Source organism: Coffea arabica, chromosome 1c, assembly GCF_036785885.1.
Source record: "Coffea arabica cultivar ET-39 chromosome 1c, Coffea Arabica ET-39 HiFi, whole genome shotgun sequence".
NCBI lineage: Eukaryota > Viridiplantae > Streptophyta > Magnoliopsida > Gentianales > Rubiaceae > Coffea > Coffea arabica.
In genome coordinates, this window is record NC_092310.1 from 5,974,361 (window position 1) to 5,993,488 (window position 19,128).

General features: G+C 39.0%; 1 protein-coding gene across 1 annotated transcript; it reads right to left on the reverse strand.

Moving 5' to 3' along the window:
• Positions 1-5,646: 5,646 nt before the first annotated feature.
• LOC113737142 (patatin-like protein 2) lies at positions 5,647-8,150 on the reverse strand. The gene is made up of 7 exons (XM_072048095.1): positions 7,889-8,150; positions 7,567-7,748; positions 7,262-7,451; positions 6,996-7,157; positions 6,575-6,877; positions 6,261-6,433; positions 5,647-5,907 (listed from the first exon to the last, which is right to left on the reverse strand). The coding sequence occupies exons 1-7, from the start codon at positions 8,018-8,020 to the stop codon at positions 5,826-5,828; spliced, it is 1,224 nt and encodes a 407-aa protein (XP_071904196.1). The 5' UTR covers positions 8,021-8,150; the 3' UTR covers positions 5,647-5,825.
• Between the last annotated feature and the right edge of the window lie 10,978 nt (positions 8,151-19,128).

Genomic DNA, 19,128 nt, shown 5'->3' on the forward strand with positions numbered 1-19,128 from the left:
ATAAACAGATAGTACAGTCATTCATATCACAGATTGCATGTATAGACACCAAGTTAAACAACAAGTGAGGGGAGTGGTACACTTACCGGTTCCAGTACAAATACTTCAAAAGTTTTTACCCAAAGTGGCTTTAATCGCCAAGAAACCCTAAAATAATCAAGATAAAATGATTATAGTTCGCACATCCACAAACCCAGTAAATGAAATGCATAAATAAGCCTCGACTACATGTCGTACGCTTTTCCAGGTTAAGTACTAGTACAAAAGAATAAAATATGACTTTTGAGCAAAAATATAACAATTGGTCCTAGGGTTACAAACAACCCCCAAAATCCTTCATTTTTACTAAAATCAACTCAACTTGAAGGAATCGCGTAGCCCTAAAATTTTGGGCAGATGCCCTCTGTATTTTGCTATATTCCAGCCATTTATGACTTCATTATTTTTCCTCAACTCAATCCAATCCAACACAAAAGAAATCTTAATACAATAGCCCTTCAACTAGGCTCAAGTTCATCCAAATACAAAGCAAGTCTAGGAATGCAACTGGAAATCAAATTTTAAGGACAAAAGCTAAATAGCAGGTTTGATGTCTCTTAGCGTATCGGTCACAACTAAAGCAACGCTTATCGGATTGGGGTGCAATTTATACTGTTTCGAACCTAAGACAAAGAGCTACAACTTTGATGAAAACCACTCAGTCCAGTTCATAGTGTAGCTAGGTCAAAATTGCAATAGACAAAACCAGAATCTCACAAACAGGTTAGTTAACCGCACTATGGTTAAACGACAATAACTCAGGCTACCGAAGTCTGATTGAGGTGTATCTTATGGCGTTTCGAAGCTAAGACATATACCTACATTTCTTATGAGGGCCTAAAAAGCTAAATCATGCATTTTTAGGGTCAAAAATGGAAATCTCCAAGAAAACATAAATCTGTCCGCGAAACAGGGCTCTTGGACAGTCAAGGATATTTCAGTCATTTCATATGCTACAATACTTCGATTGAGTTGAAAATTTACAGGTAGCTAGCTAACTCAATTATCAACAACTTTTATGTTTTGGACAAGAGCTAATTCGGCCTCCATCATAGCCTAACAGGTTCGGGCAGAACAGAGTAGGATGAAACCCTAAACTGGAAATTCCACATAAACTCTGAAATTTTCCGCAAACAACCGCAACTAATATATAAAAGCTTCATTTTACACCATATCAAGCTATCATTCATGGACAACCAATAACTATCTTGTAAAATCAGAAATATCACAAATAAAATCTGAAATTTAACTAACTCTACCTCAAACCACAAAATCTTCCATAAACTAGCATATTTAGCCATTACTAGCTACTAATTGACCATTATTAGGAACAAAAGGGAGTTTCCAAGCGAAATACCTTGACACCCCAAAAAAGGTAGTAGCTTAGGTTTCTTTCTTCCAAAACAACTCCACCAAGTCCTTGAAACACCCTTAGCAAGTCACTTTTATGGACAAATTCAAGATTTAATCGGTTGGTTTGCAAGATCCAAGCAAGAATTGAAAGATATAAGTTGAAGGTTTTCTTTCTTTTCCTCCCTAAGAGGTTTGGCCAAGATGAGTAGAAATAAGATGATTTTTGGGTCAAAATTGAGGTATTAGTAAAGGTGAGAAATAGTAGTCAAACTCTAAGTTCAAATAGGAAAGTGACACCTAGCACCTTTAAGATTTAAACTTATCCTTTTGTCTCTCCAAGATTAACCATCTAAGCAACCTCTAATTATCTCTTAACATCTAGTAAATTAATTCCTGTATACAAAACTTAATCTAATTGGCCGATCTATCCGCACTTAACGCACTAGCGGGTCCCACGTCAATAATACACTTCAAACTTATCATGAACTAACTTAAACTAGGAAAATGATTTCAAAACTCTATTCACTTATAAAATTTCTAGAAAATTGAAATAGTGGGGTATAATAAAGAGAAATGCAGGCGAGGAAATAAAATAAATAATATAAAATTAGGAAAAATTTACGGTCCTCACACATTTTATAGCTAACTTGTGTAGGCAATGTAAATATCTTGCTAGCACTGTTGTGTGGATTGGTCCCCTGTTGACCTTGGTCCTTCATGTTTTGGAGATAACGTGGCCCATGATCTTTAAGTGTTTGCTATTTTGGTACTTTATTGAGAATAACATTGGCTATACTCCGCTAGTGTCGTCACCCAGTAACCGGGAGTCTTCACCACAAGTGTCGATTCTCGCCCCAAAAAGTGGCGATATCTATGAGTAAGTAGTCCTAGAGCTGTAAAAAGTTGAATAACTGGGCTCTTTCATCTAAAAATGTCAGAGTTCACGTCAAAAGACTTGAATGGCTTGGGACTAAGCATTATTTGTTCAATCAAAAAAAAGAGAAAAAAAATTTAAAAAAAAAGAAGAAAAAAGATCAGATGTGGAAAATATGTAAGTCTATGATTATGTTGGCCCGCCGATCCTTGGTTCTCAATGTTGAGATTTTAGTTGCCAGTTGACTTAATTGCTGACTGTTGCTCGTTAATATTTGGATTTCCTAGGCAAGTTAGCCATGAATTGGACGGGTCTACGAGCTTAGGAGCTAGCCGGGAGAGATATGACTTGACACTTAGCCACTAAATCTTGATTTTGGTATAAGCACAGCTGGCAATAGATAATGTGAGAGCTAGCCATTGTTGAGTTGAGTTGTCCCCATGCTTGAGGGCAAGCATGATTCAGGTGTGGGGAGAATTGATAGGGTATCATTTGTTAGTAATTTTATTATTAATTTTCCCTTTTATCCCTGTCAAATGTTGTGTTAATTGTCGATATCTGCTTATGTTTGGTATATGGATTAATTTAAGGGAATGGAGCAGAAAACTACCAAAAAGGAGGGACTTTCTGGAGAAAATGGAGACTTCTAAAGGCTCCACAAACTGGGCCCGCATGGTGCGAAGAAGGAGACAAATTTCCTTTTTGCTATCTGGACTTCCAATTCCCTTTTGGCTGATTAGGAGTCCTCCACACAAGCACTTCGGCAGAGGGCTCTAATCCTTGGGCCCTTGGATTGGAGCGGGACCACAAAGCTAGTGAAAGGCACTTAGTCATTTGGGCTCTTCAAAGAAAGAAACGTACAGAGACTTGAAACAAGAAGTAATTCGGCAGGCTTGTTCCAAATTCGTGGGGACCACCGAAGATAGCATGAGACATTAGTCATTTGGCTTTAAAAGAGCAACAAACGTACAGGAGGATCTGATGATTAGCTCTGAGAATAGTTCTAGGATAGTTCAGTTTTTTTCTTTTCTTTTCCTTTTGTCAGGTACACGCCAACTGTTCGACAATATTCCCCAACGGGAAAAACATCCCTTATTTCTTGCTTTCTAGTGAAAAACTTGATGCCTTTGCAATCAATTAATTTGCGTGGAGATTTAATTATGTGGTGTGGCTAAGCTTTTCATCTAGTCAAGGGTCAACTCGACGGCACAGTCCCGAAAATCTGTGAGATCTAATTAGTTTTCACGCGTTTCTCAATTTATTAATATTTGCACGTTGTCTACTTGAATTTTCATGGGATTATTTTATTAATTGGATGCCAAGGGCCCGATGTTCAATGTGATTTATTAATCTCGTGCCAATTTAGTCAATTAAATCCGTAATTGTTTGATTGATTAATATTAGTAGCAACTGGTGTGTTTACACATTAGAAGAACGTGCAATCTAATTTAAATAACTCTCGTAGCGTGTTATTGATTAGAGCTAGGTTTTTCTAGTCATTAATGCAATTGGAAAATTAATTCCTTCGGTCATACCTAGGAATATTTTTTGGCTAGGGGTGATCAATGGTCGTACTTTGGATATCAATAAATTAAGGAAAAATTGGTCGTTAGAGTTCATCGGCGACTATAACTAGCCTATTAATAAATTAAGTGAACCTCTCTTGCATCAATGATCGGATAAATGGACTGTGTCTGAGTAGTTGTATCCTTGGCTAGAATTTATCTATTCTTGATTTAATTCCTGCTATATTCGTGCTAGTTAATTATTTATTTTTAGTTGAATTGTTTAATTATTTTTAATTTCATTCCGGTGAAATCCCCTTTACCAATTGGAATTTAAAAGAGATAAATATCCCCAGTCCCTGAGGAGACGACCCTACTTGCCACTGTCTACTATTTAGTTGTCAACTAATTAATTCTGGTATATCAAATTAAGCAAACTCTTTGGGAACAGGGTGAATTAAGTAACTCATTGCACACCTAGAGTCCCTGCTCCAGTACCTAGGGTTAGTTATTGACTGCTTTTAGTGATAGTTAGGTTCTATTTTTATTATTGCACAGGCTCGACAACCTGTCACCCAAGTATTTTCTTAAGGGACAACCTCAGTTCCTCCTTCACAGTTAAATTCTGGGCCTCAAACAAAATAAAGATACTACGACACCCAATCTCATCATTTGTACTATCCTTCAATCCATCCAAGTATCTAGAGACTAATTGATTCTCTGATTCTATCGCATTATTTCTAGATAACAACTATAAAAACTCTGAATTGTACTCAAGAATTGAACATTTACCTTGAATGCAATATTAAAACTATGAGAAAAGGTATTGTTCGTAATCAAGGGGAACATCTACTTTCAATTTGAATTCCTCGGCTTGATGATTTTGTTGAACCCTAGGGTTAAGGCTTCTTCCTATATTATCATCATCCAACGAACTCTTGTCATAGGTTTGATTCCTATGAGATAGGTATATCTCGCGTTGATTTTGGTCACAGTCTCGAGCAATTCTCTCAACTCAATCACCATTATCATTGCGATTTTGGTTGTGTTGAATGTTCATCCTCTCCATAAGGGCAATAAACATACCCTCCATTCGATCCATACAAGCATCCAAATCCACAACCCTGTTTCTCAAACCCTCAACTTCGTCATTAAGGTTACGATTATGATCTCTATTGTCATTGGCCATCTCAGGAGAAACCTGCTCTAGTACCAACTGATATGGAAGCGTAATCTTAAAGGAAAAGGTACACGAACAATTTTCTGATCCAAATTCAAGATTCAAAAGAACGAGAGAAAACTCTCTACTTTATTGGAATAACCAATAAAAAGTTTGATAAATGTGAATAGATGAATGAATAAGAAAAACGTAGGGTTAGCCTATTTATAGGGTACAATATTGGTGAACCAAAAGAAAAGAAAAAATAAATCAAACGTGAAAATAACACGCAACTTTGGGCCATGTCAGGTCATATATCGGGCTCAATGATTGGCACCCATCTTAGTAAGTTTCTGCAGATTGAATAAAGACCAAAATATGTCGAGCCTTATGATGGGCCTTACGTTGCGGACCCTAATCGGCTAAACTTTGCTTTACACGTGACCCTTCTTCCTTGCGCAATGCATCCTAATTCAAAACGCGTCTTCAAGCCACTCCGCATCAGAATCTTTGTGGCTTTTCTCCATCTAGTACTGCACATTCTGTACTTCTTGCTCTAGATATTTGAAAAGCTCATAATACTTAACCAACGGCAATGGGCCGTCCCCCGTAGTTTTGGATCTAGTTCACTTCGAAAAAGGAAGTTCACCCTAGAAATTTTTACGATCAATAGAAACTGCTGAAGTAATCAACAAAAGAAAGTTCGCGTAGAAGAGTTTTGGAAACAAATAAATGAATTGATTCCAATCAAAAGCAAAACTGCAAAGAATTACAATCCCTTCCCCACCACGTACATGCATGAGCGGGGGGGAATTCTATATACTTGTATTCATACAAATAATTAAAATCTTCAAACAACAAGAACTTCAGTTGAATTGTTGAGGACTGATTAGGATCATTTCTGGCGCTTTGGCACATGCCCAGTAGGTGATCTCAGATCCCGAAGCCGCTTCTCCTTGGAGAGTGTGTCGGCCAGCCTGTGCAAAGATTAAACAAGCAAACTTGTAAGCATATTTAGGTAAAACTCAAGAAATCTAGCGACTAAGAGCTGGTAATTAAGATAAGTGATGTTAAGAACAAGTGGGACTCGTCTCTTCCAATTTACATAAGAAAAATGTAATTTGTCATGAAAGTTTTAAACAATGAAGTATTTTCAATTTTTATGACCGAAAATTTCTGAGTGCCGCTCTTCTTTGATCAGTTCATTCTTAAATATTTCAACTGACTAAATGGAATGGTAAGAGCATTAACTTCGAAAAAATATATGTTAGACATATTCCAACAATATATACTTTTAAGTAAAAGAAAATGGGCTTCAGTCGGTTTCCACCTTTTGAGAGCCTCCTCATTTGTGCCTTTATTCAGAGGCTCAAAAACACCAGTCTGCAAATTAATCCTAGAAACTGGCTTCTTCAACAAATTCTCCCCAACTTTGACAAGATTCTGTAGATTTTCCTCCGTTGCAACATCCACGGAAGCCAAGTCTCCTGTTAATGTGTCATCCTGCATCCGTGATGGACAAGAAAAGTCATTAAACAATAGAAGAAGACTGAAAACTAGCAGCAAAAGGTTTTCTCATTTTAATATACGTAAGCAGAAAAAGAAAACCAAAAGAGAGAGAGGGAGAAAAAGGAATGTAGGTACCTGAATTCGTAAATAATTTTCTTCAGACTGAAGTGTTTGAAAAATAGTAGAAAGGTGAAAGTCAACCATATCGCTACTTGCATGAGAGAATACATCTACTAGCGGAGTTGAACCACCACTTGTGAGCCAACCCAGAATTCCCCATTTCGCTGCTTGCTCTGCATCATACTTTCCTTCCTCTTTTGCTGTACCAGTTCCCAAGGATAGAACAATGAAACGACTATATTCCTGTGATCTAATCGAGAAGAAGTCGGAATTTCCTTGGCTAACCTCCTTAGTCACATGGTTCATTGCAACTAAAGCCTGAAATTTTATTTCATATTTACCTTAATCGTGAGAAAAAATGATTTTTTTTTTTTTTTGCTAAAATATACACAATCCAAGTTTCTCAAAGTAACACGACAAAGATGAGAAATTATACCGGATTGTTAGCAGCCACGCCACCATCGATAAGGTTAAATTCTTTGACGCGACCATCAGAATCTTCAGTTTCGAATTTATGGGCAGGAAGATAAGTGGGAGCAGCTGAAGTTCCTATGCATATATCTCTCAATAAGGCGTCTAGGCTTGGATGGTGCTTCAACTGAGCCATGCAAAACATCGGAATATGAGTTTCTTTTAGAAGGAAAAATAAAAAGGAACATGTAATACAATGATAAAAAACGAAAGGGTTTGATTGAGACGAACTGCATAGCTGGAAAAGATGGTGGGCTGGAGCAATTTGATGTCGAAAGTAGGGATGACAACATTAGTCAATGTTTGGTGCAACTTGGTCTCACCCAGCTTTTGCTTGAGCAGATTATGGAGATATTTGCCATCATATTTGGGTCCAGTCACGGCTTTAATTAGCTTTTCTGCTTGTCCCAGCATTAAGTGTCTGGTCATGAACATCAATCATGTTAGTTAATTGGCACTAGCGGGTCGATATACTACTAGCATATAGTAACTTAATTGTTTGGACAATGAAGATGGTATATAGTTAGGCTGATTACGTTTCTTGCGGGAAGATTTGAGGGCAATTGTCAAGGTAAAAGTCCTTGATCTCTTTGGCAGCAAATAGAGGCCGATTCTTGTCATTTGGAGCGGCAAGCATTGCAGTCACAAGACCACCAGTGCTGGTGCCCGATATCACATCAAAGTAGTCAGCGAGTCTTGTATCTTCACCATCCAATTTCTGCACCAAAGACAAATATCACATGAATTATTATGCCAAATAAGAGTACTCTATGCAATTTAACGCATGCATGCGAAACTCACAAATCGGGTTTATTCTCTTCATGAATGATTGGAAAGGAAAATTGATGCTTGACAAACCTGAAGCTCAGACTCTAAAAATCCAAGGATTACTCCAGGGATAATTCCTCTGATCCCTCCGCCATCAATGCTTAAGATGGTGATGCTATTTCCATAGGTTGGTGGCTGTAGAAATGATCCGGGGCTTTCCATAACAGATTGTAATAAGGCTAAATACAATCAAAAGGCAGATGCTTATAAAGATGAAGAGTTAAAGTCGTAAAATACAGCCTTTAGTGTTTCAGATGTATAATAACAAAGATACTGAGAAGGCGATGAAAACCCTTTTGAAACTTTGTGTACTAAGATGATGACGAACTTAGGGTATTTATAGTGTTTCAGAAGTATCTGGCGCGAATATTGTTATCTTCTTTTGTTGACAGAACCTCCTGTATACGTTTGACCTGAAAGATTTAATCAATTATTGTATGACTGTGCCGTAGCCCTGTACGCAAAAGAAAAGTTCAAAATCCTACCCATGCACGGAAGTTTTCCGGATGAATGTTAGCTTTGAGAAAAGAACCCATGCACGGAAGTTTTCCGGATGAATGTTAGCTTTGAGAAAAGAAAATAGTAACTAAAGAGGATTGTAAGTTTTTTAACGGAGTTTATTGAAACTTGAAAGTTGATTCTTGGCTTTCTATTGGCACTCTCTCTACTTATTGTTAAAAAAGATAGAGACGCCCACGTTTAGGATAAAGCATACTTATTAATTAATTAAGCCATAAACCAGTGACAGGGCTTAGAAAAACTTTTTTTTAAAGGCACTGATCTACTAGTCTTAAGTTCTACAGACTAACAAAACTTCTTTTGGTCAAAAAAGGTCTCCACTAGATCAAGTTGTCCGATCAGAATATTTGTGTATAATTTTCCCACGAAACACGATTTTATCAAGACTTGCTGTTTTCAAATTTCAAAGGCTCAGGCTGTTTCCCTGAGCCTGCCTGCATTGAAAAGTTACAGCATGTTTGGCATGGTTAACGTTTATTAAATGCCCATAAGAGTTAACGAACCAAATTATCCCATGAGGGCGGAAACTTCAAAGGGAAAAAAAAAATTGGCTACAGGACAATGATCCGTGGCCTTCCGATCCAGTAATTCTTCTGTTCTGATAGCTACATTAATTAGCAGAATTTGTGAATATTTTTTTTGCCTACCATAAAATGGTAGAAATTAATGAACTTTCTGATTTGAAACTCAATAACATTCCTTCAAAACAAAAACAAAAAAAAAAAAAACTCAATAACATTTTTACCATCTTAAAACGAGTCTTGTTTTCTCATCTTAAAGCGAGATTTAGAAATTTGCCATTTCTATGTGTTCTTTCTCCCTTGCGAATAGCCTCTGCGTCCGTCTTTTAGCTTTAAGAAGAAGTAGTAGCCTCCATTGTGCTTTGTATGGCATAGTCAGAGTCTCGTTTGATTAATAGAAAATTTCCCTTTGCCTCAATATCGTTTTTTTCTTAATTTTTTCTGTGAATTTTATGTATTTATCAATTTGGGTCCTTCAATTTCTCTCTAGCGACTAACGAATGTTTTTGTACTTCAACAATCACAACAATGATAGGGATTGACCTCTTATTAGTTATGTGGTCTAAGCCTAATATGAGGGATTGGCCTCTTATTAGTTTTGGAGAATAATGAGTTAAAGGATTTCTGACTCAATTTACACTTGATTTCGAAATTTCATCTCCATACAACGCTGCCAACGATTTAGAGAACATTTCCAAGAAAATGCTGGCTTGAGTTTGAATATGAAACTTTCGAACTCATAAATTTCACCAGTAAACAACCGAAGCTAATTGCAGGCCCTCATATAATATTTAATCAAATATATATCACAAACAATGGACACAGAAACAAGCCACAAGGCTTGTTGTTGAAACCAAGAAAAGACGAGTAACAACCCGAGGCCAGAAACGTAACTGCAAAGACGGGAAACAGAAGACGAAACTTCGGTGGCTTTTTATTTATTAACCATCTGAATGTTGTCACACTTATATCAATGAACCAAGAAAGGGTCATTGAATGATAAAATCCTGTAAGGATTAGTTACGTAATTGGGAACATAATTGAATAAAAATAACACAAGTAGTTTCCTAAATAGATAAGGATTAAAGTAATTTTTGTTTTTATGTGAGAACCCGTATTGCCTAATATTTTTTCTAGGGTTTATTTCCCCTTAATTGCATGTTTTCTGCATTTTCTGGCTTAGAAATATTTTCTTAGTGGATTTTATGAGCAATTATTGTTTTAAGATGATTTTTCTAGTATTGGAGAATTTTTAGAAAATTAAGAGTAAATAGTGGACGTGGGACCCACTAGTGCGAAAAGTTCGGAAAAATTCGGCCAATAAGGTTAAGTTTCGGATACTGTGTAAAATTTATCGGGTGTTAAGTGATAAGTAGAGTGTGTGAATTGATTGATGTGAGAGAGAAAAGAAAGATAGGAAGGCATTTAATGAGATGCCACATGTCACCTTCTCATTGGTTATGACTTAAGAAACACTATTCACCTTTTGACAAATTTTTTGACTTTTGACCCAATTAGTTAATATCTCCAAAAATTCACAAAAAATTCCTCATTTTTCTTTCTCTTTGGCCGGCCATCTCAAGCTCCACAAGGGAGAAAGTTCATCAAATTTCAAGCTTCTATCTCACTCAATCTTCCATAAACAAAAGCTTAGACTAGATTTCACTCCATAAAATCCTATCTTCTAGTGCTAGTAAGGGTTGTAGTGAAGTTGTTTTGAAGAGCAAAGGTGTCTACAATCTCTCTTTCCCTTGTTTCTTGGTAAGTGATGCTACAACCTCTCCCCTATACCTAATGATGGTTATATTATGCTTAATGGTGGCATGAGTGAAGGAATATATGATTTGTTTCTTGATTTGGCTTGTTTTGGAGAAGTTTTTATTTTATTGGGAATTTTTCTGGTTTAATATGATCTTGGTGTTGGGGGCTGGTATGATGAATTGTAATGGTTGGAAATGACTCTAGTGAGTGTGAATTGTGGTTAAATGTAATCAATTTTGAATTTGGTGTGAAAAATGGAAAGTTAGGGTTCATAAAATCCCAATTCTGTCCGGTTTAAGATCACTGGGTTAGAGGCCGAACTAGACTTTGATCAAAACATGAAAGTTGTAGGTATTGATGTGTTTGAGGTGCCTGTAAAATTTCAGGTCATTTGGATGAGTGTAGAGTGAGTTATACCGTTTTTACTGTAGCTGTTCTGTTTTGATCAGAATGCGAAAACTGCGATAGTAATTGGCCCTTTTGACTGGAATTGGTTTGTATTTTGAAGTTGGTGTCTTCTGATGAAATGTAGATGAATGTCTTAGATAACATATGCCTTTGGAATTTCGGAATTTGGACTTGTATGGACTGAGTTATACCGATTACAGTTTTATTGGTTTTACAAACCTGTTTTGGTGATTCTGGGTTAGTATTTTGCATATTTGACCTAGTTGTGTTAGGAACTGGATTGAGTGACCTTCTACATTGTTGTAGCCCTGTTTCTTGGCTTCGAAACGGTGGGTCTTACACCCCTATCCGATAATTGTAGTGAGAGTTGTACCATTACCGCATTATGACGTCAAAACCGGTTTTCCTATGAAGGCTTAAGTTCAAGCCCTTTCTTAATTTCTGGTTTGCTATTATGCTTGTACATGGTTATAAAACCCTATTGGGGTTGTGATTGGCATTGTTTTATGGCTCGGTATTGAGTCTCATAGTACTTGCTTACGTGTTCTAGGGCGTGACGGTGGTTCACGACATTCCCCTGACGGAAGTGCATGACATAGCACTTAATTGCTTAGTGAGTATACTACTCACTTACTTGTTATAATATGGCTTTGCTCTATGTGTATTTGATGCCTTGAACGCTTAATTGGTTATTGGAAGTGATTGAGGTGAGGGTGTACTTGACCGCCCTCACCCCTTGTGATTTCATTCATGACTGCTTACTGTTATACTGAAATACTGCACTGGCTATATGAGTTATTGAATTGCAATCTTGGAAAACTGATTTGGTGTTGTTTGGACGATGTCCAACGACCTCATTGTATTACTGAGCTCAACCCCGTTTGGTGGTCATTTGGATCGAGCCGGCAAGGGCTTGGTCGTGATAAGTGACATACCACGGGGACTGCACTGAGGAACCTTGTAGTAATGAGACTCTTGGTTCCGGTATACTCGAGTATTACCAAAAGCTACTGAATTGGAGTGCGGGCCCGGTTGGGGTATGTTTGGTGGAAGGAATGGAGTGAAGTGAGATCTACGGTCGGGTATTCTTAAACATTGACGGAGGGTCAATGAGATTGGATCAAGAACGTAAGCGTGGAAACGGGCTCTTGAGAGCCATCCGTATCCTTTTACCGACTTGTTTACTTCTTAAGTGTGTACTTGAAATGAAAGATTATGCTTATGTGATCTTTACTGCTTATGTGGTAGTAACTCACTGGGTTTTAGCTCATCCCGTTCCATTTGTTTTCCTTACAGGGATATAATTACTTTTGGGACTAATTTGGATTGTCGATTGCCAAGTTGAGCTAGTGTAAATGGCTTTTGTTTAGCTTGTTGAATGAAACCCTATTGTGTATTGGGTTCATTTTCTTTGATTGGCAAATCGAGTATGTATATTCATGATAAATGGTTTTTGGCATGCCACTATGGTTGTAAAAGTTGAATTTCAATGTATATATATGTTTGGTTGATGATTGTATGGATTTCGGATTTAGACGCATTTCAAACGGAGAAGGAAAAAAAATTGGCGGGAATGAACAGGACCGAATCCGGTCAGGAATCCGGCCAGAAACTGGCCGGATTGCCGGCCGGATTGGGAAGGATTTTGGAAAAATTTTGGTTTGCTCTCGGCCTTGTATCCGGCCGAGAATCCGGCCGGAAATCCGGCCAGATTCCGGCCGGATTCTGACGTGTCTGTTACTGTTCATCTTCGGCTTTGATTTTCGTTTTTTTTTATTTTTGCGATTTTGACTTGTTTGCGCGCTTCGGTATGTTCCGGAACGTAATAGATCGACGTAAACTGATCCGTAGTCCTGGCGAGAGCTGGGCAGGCAGTCTGCTAACCTCTTTGGTTCGCCTTAGGGGAAAGTGGGGCTGTTACAAGTGGTATCAGAGCCACGTCGCGTGGTCTCTGCGCGAAGTGAGACTGGGTCAAGTGGTGTTGTGGTCCTAATTTCATGAATATGTCTAAGTGCTCGTTTGAGCATAAGTTATGAACCGGGCATGTGATAAGTGTATGAATCATTATTATGGGACTCGAGGAAGCTAGGTATGTATGTCGGGTAGGAATCTTTAACAAGGATGGTTTACTCTTGGGACCGGCCGGCTCGAGATGTGAATTATCTTAAATGAGATTCTTGCGCCCGGATACGAAAGATATGAAGGCCTAGGTTAGAAAGGATTTGGTGAACTAGAAAGGCAATTCTATGGAACTTCGTGTGGTTTGTTCGGGTGGTTAAGCGTGATCGACCTTGATTAAGATATAAATATTTGGACGAAACCCTAGAAGGGGGAAAAGCTTTTCGTGAGTTCTTTTGCACTTGTGACCTAGTTGTTCATAGTATTTGTTGAGGACCCTATTGTTTCATGCAACGACTTCATATGTACTTGACTGACTGTTCCGTATGATTGCTTAACCTGGTTATGTGATCTATGTATACGTGTTATGTGTTTAAATGCTTTTCGCAGTAAATGTTTGAGTTGCTTATTCTTGTTTCATTGTTCCTGTCTGGTGTTACGGAAAGGAGGGTTAGGTGCCCTTTAACAGTATATTTATTTGGTGACCTAGATTGACTTAGATTGATGGAAGGCACTCGGAGTGGTCGAGGCCGTGGACGCAGAACTAGGCAACCCACACCGGTTAGGGGTACGGGGGAAACCTCTACTGGACCCAATCTGGAACCGCAAGTAAACCCTAATGTACAGATAGCTGCTGCTATGCAGCAAATGACAGACCTGCTAGCACAAGTAGTGCAGCAACAAGCCCACAACCCAAACCTTAACCCTGGGAACCCCGGAAACCCTGGCCATCATATCGAGAGCGAAGATAGAGCTCTCGAACGTTTTCAAAAGTTCGCTCCGCCAAAGTTTGTAGGGGGACCCGACCCGGACGTTGCCGAGAGGTGGCTTGAAAAGATGGTTGATATATTTGCAGCCTTACACTACCCTGACGAACGGCAGGTGACTTTTGCCGTGTTTCAGCTTGAGGGGGCAGCCCGTTCCTGGTGGAACGTAATTCGGCAGAAATGGGAAAGGAAACAGACGCCTTGGACCTGGGTGAATTTCATTCAAGAGTTTAATGCGAAGTTTTTCCCTCCGCTAGTTCAGGAGAGGAAGGAAGACGAGTTTATTCGACTCCGCCAAGGAGCTCAAACTGTGGCGGAATATGAGAGCCACTTTACCCGCTTATCCAAGTTTGCGCCTGAGTTAATCATGACCGAGCAACGAAGAATACGGCGTTTTGTCCAGGGCCTGAACGTAGAAATCCAGAATGACCTCGCGGCAGCCCAAATTAACGCCTTCAGTGAAGCAGTGGAAATGGCGCAACGGATAGAGGATGCTAGGCTCCAGGTGAAAAATTTTCAGGCGAAAAAGAGAGGATTTCCTGGAGACAATTCGGGACAGGAGGATGAAAGTATCCCTCCCAAATTTGGGCGGGGAACGGGAGGAGTGAGGATGCCGGGAATGTCACCAGAGAGGCCGTCAAGAGGAGGCTCAGCTTCTGCAGCACGCGGACCCTGCGGGTATTGCGAAAAATTAAACCACTCGGAGGACAATTGCTGGAGGAAAGGAGGAAAATGCTTGCTCTGTGGGAGTGCTGACCATCAAATTGCTAACTGTCCAGCTCGCCTGCGCGAGCGACAAGGGACTCTAACACCAACCACGACCCACCCTGACCAGTCGAAGGGAGACAAGGATGGATCGAAAGTGTCCTCTCGGGTGTACTCCTTAGAACAACATCAAATCTTTGACCCATTAGAGGACGTGGAAGGTAAGAATTTACTGAACCTGGCCAGTGAAAGGGGTACAGATTTGTTAGCCAAGTACAATGCTCAATATAATCCCGAAGTAGTCAATGATAAGGAATTTCGAGAACGAAATTCTTTTAAGGGGGAAAGAGTGTGAGAACCCGTATTGCCTAATATTTTTTCTAGGGTTTATTTCCCCTTAATTGCATGTTTTCTGCATTTTCTGGCTTAGAAATATTTTCTTAGTGGATTTTATGAGCAATTATGGTTTTAAGATGATTTTTCTAGTATTGGAGAATTTTTAGAAAATTAAGAGTAAATAGTGGACGTGGGACCCACTAGTGCGAAAAGTTCGGAAAAATTCGGCCAATAAGGTTAAGTTTCGGATACTGTGTAAAATTTATCGGGTGTTAAGTGATAAGTAGAGTGTGTGAAGTGATTGATGTGAGAGAGAAAAGAAAGATAGGAAGGCATTTAATGAGATGCCACATGTCACCTTCTCATTGGTTATGACTTAAGAAACACTATTCATCTTTTGACAAATTTTTTGACTTTTGACCCAATTAGTTAATATCTCCAAAAATTCACAAAAAATTCCTCATTTTTCTTTCTCTTTGGCCGGCCATCTCAAGCTCCACAAGGGAGAAAGTTCATCAAATTTCAAGCTTCCATCTCACTCAATCTTCCATAAACAAAAGCTTAGACTAGATTTCACTCCATAAAATCCTATCTTCTAGTGCTAGTAAGGGTTGTAGTGAAGTTGTTTTGAAGAGCAAAGGTGTCTACAATCTCTCTTTCCCTTGTTTCTTGGTAAGTGATGCTACAACCTCTCCCCTATACCTAATGATGGTTATATTATGCTTAATGGTGGCATGAGTGAAGGAATATATGATTTGTTTCTTGATTTGGCTTGTTTTGGAGAAGTTTTTATTTTATTGGGAATTTTTCTGGTTTAATATGATCTTGGTGTTGGGGGCTGGTATGATGAATTGTAATGGTTGGAAATGACTCTAGTGAGTGTGAATTGTGGTTAAATGTAATCAATTTTGGATTTGGTGTGAAAAATGGAAAGTTAGGGTTCATAAAATACCAATTCTGTCCGGTTTTAGCTCACTGGGTTAGAGGCCGAACTAGACTTTGTTCAAAACATGAAAGTTGTAGGTATTGATGTGTTTGAGGTGCCTGTAAAATTTCAGGTCATTTGGATGAGTGTAGAGTGAGTTATACCGTTTTTACTGTAGCTGTTCTGTTTTGATCAGAATGCGAAAACTGCGATAGTAATTGGCCCTTTTGACTGGAATTGGTTTGGATTTTGAAGTTGGTGTCTTCTGATGAAATGTAACTGAATGTCTTAGCTAACATATTCCTTTGGAATTTCGGCATTTGGACTTGTATGGACTGAGTTATACCGATTACAGTTTTTTTGGTTTTGCAAACCTGTTTTGGTGATTCTGGGTTAGTATTTTGCATATTTGACCTAGTTGTGTTAGGAACTGGATTGAGTGACCTTCTACATTGTTGTAGCCCTGTTTCTTGGCTTCGAAACGGTAGGTCTTACACCCCTATCCGATAATTGTAGTGAGAGTTGTACCATTACCGCATTATGACGTCAAAACCGGTTTTCCTATGAAGGCTTAAGTTCAAGCCCTTTCTTAATTTCTGGTTTGCTATTATGCTTGTACATGGTTATAAAACCCTATTGGGGTTGTGATTGGCATTGTTTTATGGCTCGGTATTGAGTCTCATAGTACTTGCTTACGTGTTCTAGGGCGTGACGGTGGTTCACGACATTCCCCTGACGGAAGTGCATGACATAGCACTTAATTGCTTAGTGAGTATACTACTCACTTACTTGTTATAATATGGCTTTGCTCTATGTGTATTTGATGCCTTGAACGCTTAATTGGTTATTGGAAGTGATTGAGGTGAGGGTGTACTTGACCGCCCTCACCCCTTGTGATTTCATTCATGACTGCTTACTGTTATACTGAAATACTGCACTGGCTATATGAGTTATTGAATTGCAATCTTGGAAAACTGATTTGGTGTTGTTTGGACGATGTCCAACGACCTCATTGTATTATTGAGCTCAATCCCGTTTGGTGGTCATTTGGATCGAGCCGGCAAGGGCTTGGTCGTGATAAGTGACATACCACGGGGACTGCACTGAGGAACCTTGTAGTAATGAGACTCTTGGTTCCGGTATACTCGAGTATTACCAAAAGCTACTGAATTGGAGTGCGGGCCCGGTTGGGGTATGTTTGGTGGAAGGAATGGAGTGAAGTGAGATCTACGGTCGGGTATTCTTAAACATTGACGGAGGGTCAATGAGATTGGATCAAGAACGTAAGCGTGGAAACGGGCTCTTGAGAGCCATCCGTATCCTTTTACCGACTTGTTTACTTCTTAAGTGTGTACTTGAAATGAAAGATTATGCTTATGTGATCTTTACTGCTTATGTGGTAGTAACTCACTGGGCTTTAGCTCATCCCGTTCCATTTGTTTTTCTTACAGGGATATAATTACTTTTGGGACTGATTTGGATAGTCGATTGCCAAGTTGAGCTAGTGTAAATGGCTTTTGTTTAGCTTGTTGAATGAAACCCTATTGTGTATTGGGTTCATTTTCTTTGATTGGCAAATCGAGTATGTATATTCATGATAAATGGTTTTTGGCATGCCACTATGGTTGTAAAAGTTGAATTTCAATGTATATATATGTTTGGTTGATGATTGTATGGATTTCGGATTTAGACGCATTTCAAACGGAGAAGGAAAAAAAATTGGCGGGAATGAACAGGACCGAATCCGGCCAGGAATCCGGCCAGAAACTGGCCGGATTGCCGGCCGGATTGGGAAGGATTTTGGAAAAATTTTGGTTTGCTCTCGGCCTTGTATCCGGCCGAGAATCCGGCCGGAAATCCGGTCAGATTCCGGCCGGATTCTGACGTGTCCGTTACTGTTCATCTTCGGCTTTGATTTTCGTTTTTTTTATTTTTGCGATTTTGACTTGTTTGCGCGCTTCGGTATGTTCCGGAACGTAATAGATCGACGTAAACTGATCCGTAGTCCTGGCGAGAGCTGGGCAGGCAGTCTGCTAACCTCTTTGGTTCGCCTTAGGGGAAAGTGGGGCTGTTACATTTTACACCAACAGCATGTAGATGTCTGCCACTTATGTAAAATTACATGTACTTCAAATTTGGAATTAATTTACATGACGTGCATCAATATTCGTTTGTATGTACCCTGACAGTGCATAAAAAACTACTCAATAAATATGCTAATACTAAAACGACTTAGTTTAGAATCCTACATTACCTCCCTGAAACCAATGTCTTCAAATTTTACTATACCAATCATTTTTTTCAACTTGAGAAATAGTTACACATTTAATGGCTTCATGAAAATATCTGTCACTTGACTGCACTTGTGATGCTTGAGAGTTCATCTTTAACTGGCGATGGTGAGGGAAAGTTTGTGATTGCTTTGGGTCCTCGGAACCGAATAGCTGCATGATCATAAGGCATTGCAGCTTCTTCTGTTGTTTCATAAGTGCCAAGCCACACCTGTTTTTGTTTAACAGGATCTCTTATCTCAGCTACCCAACTACCCCAATGCCATTGACGCACACCATGAAACTTCTTGCACTTGTTTTCATCTTTGGACTCATCTTTTACTGTGCCTTTGCTTTTTCTCTTGTTCTCCACTACATTTATGTTGCTAGGTTTCTGTTTTACATTCCCATCACCGTTACTATTTTCTTTAGAAGGGAGGTGCTTGAATATGATCTCGTTGATGTACTTTTTGACTCTATGGTGATGATCAGTGCGGCCCTCTTCATCACTAGAAGAATCAGTGTAGTGGGTGTGACGACCCTACCTCCTCCTAGGGCGTACCCCAGGTTTTGATTGATCGCTTGCCCAACTCTTGCCAGATCTCACTCACAAGTTCATTTACAATATAAGAACCTCGATAACAAAAGCAATAGCAACTTTGGCTTAGATATATATAATTCGTGGTCATCAAATTCTCATACAGACCCAAAATATAACAAGAGATTCAAGCTCAAGTCCATCTGTTAAAACTAGAAAAAACACTAGAACAAAAGACAAGGAGTCTAGACCAAAATGCCAGTGTTCTCCAATTCACTCGCCCATGATCTCGCCCCTTGTAAGAAAATAAACTAATGAAATGAGCTAACGTCCAGTAAGATACCAAGACAACATGCAAACGAAGTAGTAAGTTGGTGGTTACATATATCATAGGATAAGTCA

Coding starts and splice junctions, on each gene's coding strand:
- LOC113737142 (XM_072048095.1), bottom strand. CDS start 8,020: ATGGAAAGCCCCGGATCATTTCTACAGCCACCAACCTATGGAAATAGC. Junction 7,452..7,566: donor CAAATCTTCCCGCAAGAAAC/GTAATCAGCCTA, acceptor GTTCATGACCAG/ACACTTAATGCTGGGACAAG. Junction 7,158..7,261: donor CCATCTTTTCCAGCTATGCA/GTTCGTCTCAAT, acceptor TGCATGGCTCAG/TTGAAGCACCATCCAAGCCT.